Raw genomic sequence first — 6,258 nt, forward strand, 5'->3', positions numbered from 1 at the left:
TAATCAAGACAAACCAGATTAAATTTTTATTGATAACTAACTATAACAATATGACTAGATCTAGACTAATTAATACTAATTGAAAGACTAGTATTCATGTAAACAACTACTGTTACCTGATCTTTTATTCACTAACTACTACGACTAGTAAAAATTAAAACAAATTGCTAAATCATCTCTAATCATAGATCCATCACCCATCAAGTGATCTATCTTTCCTTCAGGGTGCTCAAATAAATCTGCTACATCCAAGTGTGTGATGTCAACATGATTTTCAGAGATAAAATTTTCTTTGGGATTTTTCTCTTTCCTTTTCATTGATGCCTGATAAAGCTCAACCAAGTGCTTTGCGATATGACAGGTATGTGCCCAGTGTCCACTTCAACCACATCGATAGCATTTATTTTCTGAGCCATGTGCTTCTGGTACTTCTTGACTCTCATCCTTCTTTTTCCCATTTTGGTAGTGATTTTTCTTTGATGAATGATTAACACCAGGGAAAGAATTTCTTCCTTGACCATTTTCACGACCATGACCATGATCATGACTGGGTCCATGACCTTTTCCACGCCTAGAGTAGTGGGCGTACACCTCATTCACTTCAGGGAGTGGTGTAGCGCCAGTAGGTCGGTTCTCGTGATTTTTCATAAGCAAATCGTTGTTTTGTTCAGCCACGAGAAGATGAGCAATCAGATCAAAATACTTCATGAAACCTTTCTCTCGATATTGTTGCTGCAGGAGCACGTTCGAGGCATGAAAGGTGGAGAATGTCTTTTCCAGCATATCAGAATCACTAATCGTTTCTCCACACAGTATTAACATAGAAGTAATTATGAACATCGCAGAATTGTACTTCATAACTGACTTGAAATCTTGTAGCCTTAGATGGATCCAATCGTGCCGTGCTTTTGGGAGGAAGACCACCTTTAGGTGGTCATACATTTCTTTCAAGTTTTTCCATAAAACGAGCGGATCCTTAATAGTAAGATATTCAATCTTCAGGGCCTCAACAAGGTGATGACGCATGACTAACATTGCTTTGGCATTTTCTTGGTTGGATGCTTTATTTTTTCTTTAATGGTGTCTCCAAGACCCATAGCATCCAAATGAATTTCAGCATCTAGCACCCATGACAGGTAGTTCTTGCTCGAAATATCAAGGGCAACAAATTCAAGTTTCGTGAGGTTAGCCATAACATAGATATAAGAAAAATAGTGCCTTAGTCTACGAAAATTTCTTGAGACGGTAAAGTCTCGTGCTGATAATATGTTATAAAACAATAAACTAAAGTAAGAATATTTGTAGAGAAAGAGATAAGAAAGTTCTTATTTCTTTTTTTGAGGGATGAAATACAATGAAGAGAACATCTCTATTTATAGCAGAAAATTAACTTGGTGCCAAAGTCACAAACCCTAACTTTTCTCCTAAAGATAGACATCCACAGTATATGATAATATCTATAACAAATGTGTATTTAGATTCATATATCTTAATTTTAATATACATATTAACATTAGATGTACATTCAATTCAAATGTCTTAATCTTAATAAAGATAAATGATGCCCACCAAAAACATTTCAAAAGAAGAGAAAAATCAATGGGCAAAAAAGTGACAAACCGAAATGCACGTAAAAGGACATGTTCAAAATTTATCAATATTTCTCTATATTGGTGGAGGGTACATTAGAAAAAGTAATATATCTTTGACCTAAAAGAGGGACTCCCATATATGGTATGGAGCATAGTGCAACTAAAGGTAACTGAGAAAGTTCAGTATAATTACACATGTTTGGGGGAGGTCGCCATGATTATACTAATTGATTAACTGGAGGTTAGTAATTTGCTCTCTTTGGTTTTTTTTCCCTTTCTTAATCTTGGCCTGCTTCCGTTATTGTCAAGTCTTATATAGATGTACTGTATTTGGAAAAAAAAAAAAAAAACTCTCGTATAGATGTATAATAAAACAGAACGAATTGAGGGCTAGCCCACTTAATGATATTTTTGTCTTCCATATTTACAGTGAAGAGTTCAAACTCCATCAATAGCATATCATCCCTTATATTAACCTGCCCCTCTGATATAATAAAAAAATTAAACAGAATTGAGACTTAAAAAGCGGTTAATATATATATATATATATATATATATATATATATATATATATATATTAAAATGTGGGTTTCCTATTTAAAAATGACAGAAGAATGGCAGTAAGTTTCTTTAACGTGCACATAATAGGCTATGAATAAGTCCAAAAGAAAAATAAACATATATATATATATATATATATATATATATATATATATATATATATATATATATATTAAAATGTGGGTTTCCTATTTAAAAATGACAGAAGAATGGCAGTAAGTTTCTTTAACGTGCACATAATAGGCTATGAATAAGTCCAAAAGAAAAATAAACACATTGCTTAAAAGATTAATATTAGGTTGTTATGACTCCGCTTTTCTTTATAATTTATGTATAGTTGTTGCATTGGTCCTTCATTAGGATTTAGGTCTATGGTTGACTTAGCACTTCTTTGCTTGGGTGAAGGTTTGTAGATAGCTCTTGGTCATTTTCTTATGCATGTACGAAAAGGGGTATGGGTAATACTATGTAAAAGCTTACCAGTATCGGATATTAACACCAAATTAATACAACTTAGTAGGGTTAAGTTATTTAGTGAAATAAAAATACATGTTAATTTATTATGATTAATTAAGTAAAAGAACTCTATATTCAAACACATGACATGCATGTCTTAGCTTGGTGTAATAGCCGGGTATTGGAGGATATTTCTAGGGATAATAGTTCAAAAAGTTGAAATACCTAAACAATGCGTATTTATAGAGTCATCTTTTCCCATTTGAGAATCTGTCTAGGAGCATTCCTTAGTAACCTCTATGGAACGTCTCGAATTTTCTTGTGCTCAACTCTAACAGACACTTTCCTCAACTCTCCTTCGTCCCTGCCCTACTGAGATAAAAATATTTTCATGTTATTTTCAAATATATAAATTTTAATCTCAGAATATTGAGTTAACCTAATTGAATTTAGTTTTAAAGTTTAGTCAAATTAACTTCTGAAAAACGAAGAATATCACATGAATTGGGACGGAGTAATACTATTCTATCATGTCTGACAAATTAATAGCCTGAAAATGTTACGGATATTGCCTCAAGAATAGAGAGTTTATAATTTTCTGTTTTTTCTTTCAATTTACAACAAAATAAGGAGGGAATGCAAAAAATCATGATATCTTCTTCGAATTCGCTTAAAATTATTCTTTCCTGAAATATGCTAGTTATTTTCGATTATTAGTAATTTACCTAGGGGAGTGAGTTGAACCCTAGGCAAACTGCAGCACACTCATTTTGGTGTAACAAACATTTTTGACTCCATGATTGAGTATTTGGTTTGATGAATTTCCTAATGGTCTATAATTATTCAGGGAAAGTGAAATCTTACCAAATTGAACAAAATTTTTCATAAAAATATAGCTTATATACCAACCAACGAATGTGAACACCCTGTGTATAGTATACAATTGATAAGTTGTCCCATCATACTTTAGAAGAGTTTCAAAATTGTAGGAACTCTATTTTATCGTTTTCTTTTCCATTGGCTCTTTATTTCGTGCAGAGTGGGCTTCACCTATTTGCTCAACCATTTTTAACACTCGAAGTAATAACTAGTGGTATAAATTTGGTTTTGAGTAAAATAATAACATTTAATACATTTACATGACATGCATGTTAGGATCGATGACATGTATGTTAGGATCGAAATGATCAGATGTCAGCTTGTCAGCAGAAGCTAACAAAGCAAACCTCGAAAGATGATAAATTAGATAGCAAAAGAGAAATATATCAAAAGAGACAGAATAATTTAACGTGTCAATCCTACATTCATAGGCGGAGAGATGAGCAATCCACTATATAAAAAAGAGTACAAAATATCGAGAGAAATAACTGTTGTGATTTTAACATGCAATGAACATTTAGACATGAATTCAATAAGGAAGATGTCACGACCCGACTAGGGGCCGCGACGAGCACCCGGTGCTAGCCCACCCGGGCACCCCTTGGTACATTTTTACACTTACATCTAGGTGAGCCACATGATAAAACATATATTTCTATACATCCATCATACTAGTCCCATTGGACAATAACTCCTTTATATCAACATTGACATCTATGCCATATTAACGTACATAAGCCGACAAGGCTAACAAAATGATGTACAAAATATAGGCCGACAAGGCCAAACATATCTAACCATATACACATGTCTACGAGCCTCTAAGGAGAGTATGTCATATCATATAGGCGGGACAGGACCCCGCTATGCCCATAATTATGTACACAAAAGAACAAGTACCCAAAAGCTATAGCTCCGAATGAAATGGAGCTCCGCTATGTAGTCCCTGAGAATGTAGCTATGGATCAAGTCTGTCTCCCTGTGCACCTACGGGCATGACACAGCGTCCACAAACAAAAGGGCGTCAGTACGAAGAATGTACTGAGTATGTAAAGCATGATCAATATTAACATAGAAGCATAATATACAACATAAGGAATAGCATAGGATGGGAGATCGTAATATCATCGTCATAAGCACTTACTTGCCTTTCATAGGAACTTTCCATTTCTAATGCGTATTTGTGTACATACATCCATATCCGTACTCATATCCATACTCATTTACATTGCGTTCATCGCCATATTCATAAACATAGTCTTATTCATATTTGTACCATATTCGTATTCATACTCATATCTATGTCATATACATAATCATATCATATACATAGCATTTGCATAGCATACCCGACCATGAAGGATCGGTGTTTCATACTTACTTGGCCAACCAAGGCTCAAGGTTACACATACCTGGCCCTACCAAGGCTTCAGGGTTACATCTACCTGGCCCTACCAAGGCTTCAGGGTTATCCGTACCATCTGCAGAGGTGTGAGCGCGTTACGTAAATAGATACATATTCTACCCGGCCTTATAAGCTTGGGGTTCCATAATAGTAATTCATAGATACACATACATAATAGCTCATAAGCCTCTTTACTATTATCATTACTATGATCATCGTTATCGTTATCGTCATTGCTACTATCGTGGTTATCATTATCGTTATCACTATCATCGTCATTCATTACATCTATCTTTATAGGCTTACTCGTCATATGAGAAACTTAGTACAATCGTAGCATATCAAGAATCGTGAGCTCAATAGCTCGGAAGATCGAATCATTTGAAAGACATCATAGACTTATAGAAGATTTATATGTTTGGCCAAAGAAGCATGCCTTATGAAAGAAGGGTTAGCCTTACATACCTTTCCGTTCAACTATTTACCACTTGCACGTTCTCCTTCAACGTTCGCGTTTCTACCTTCATTAAAGTCATACTATCATTAGAAATCGATATCTAGCATACATGACTATAACTAGAGAAAATCGGACAGCGTCTCCTTTATTTATGCGACATTACTCCATAGCGTATATCAATTCCCAAACGTCAATAATACATTCACAATATCACAACAATAGCCGTTATTCACCTACATTATCCTTACTTCTCATTTCACCCCAATTCATCCATATTCATGGTCATATCACATAATTTCGTTCATTCATATGCAAAGTCTATTCCACATTCTCCATGTCATTTATGACATGATTATAATCATAATGTATCAAGAATCATAACTGTCACGACCCGACTAGGGGCCGCGACGAGCACCCGGTGCTAGCCCACCCGGGCACCCCTTAGCTTACACTTATGCTTGCATCTAGGTGAGCCACATAAATAAACATACATTTCGATTCATCAATCACACTAGTCCCATTGGACGACAACATCATTAATCATCATAGGCATCTATGCCACATCAATGTACATGGGCCGATGAGGCCAACAAAATGATATACAAAACATAGGCCCACAAGGCCAGACATATCTAACTATATACACGTGACTACGAGCCTCTAAAGAGAGTATTACATAACACATGAGCGGGACAGGACCCCGCTATGCCCATAATTATATACACAAAAGAATAAGTACCCAAAAGCTTTGGCTCCGAAGAAAATGGAGCTTTGCTATACAACCTCTGAATAAGCAGCTATGGATCAGGTCTGTCTCCCTGTGCACCTGCGGGCATGACGCAGCGTCCACAAACAAAAGGACGTTAGTACGAAGAATGTACTGAGTATGTAAAGCATGATCAACATCG

At 35.3% G+C, this 6,258-nt stretch overlaps 1 protein-coding gene across 1 annotated transcript; it reads right to left on the minus strand.

The window, feature by feature from the left end:
- Positions 1-381: 381 nt before the first annotated feature.
- Positions 382-1,026, minus strand: LOC132628666 (uncharacterized). The gene has a single exon (XM_060344428.1). It carries the CDS (start codon positions 1,024-1,026, stop codon positions 382-384), a length of 645 nt encoding a protein of 214 aa, XP_060200411.1.
- Between the last annotated feature and the right edge of the window lie 5,232 nt (positions 1,027-6,258).

The sequence above is a fragment of the Lycium barbarum genome, chromosome 2, assembly GCF_019175385.1.
Source record: "Lycium barbarum isolate Lr01 chromosome 2, ASM1917538v2, whole genome shotgun sequence".
Taxonomy (NCBI): domain Eukaryota; kingdom Viridiplantae; phylum Streptophyta; class Magnoliopsida; order Solanales; family Solanaceae; genus Lycium; species Lycium barbarum.

Coding starts and splice junctions, on each gene's coding strand:
- LOC132628666 (XM_060344428.1), bottom strand. CDS start 1,026: ATGCGTCATCACCTTGTTGAGGCCCTGAAGATTGAATATCTTACTATT.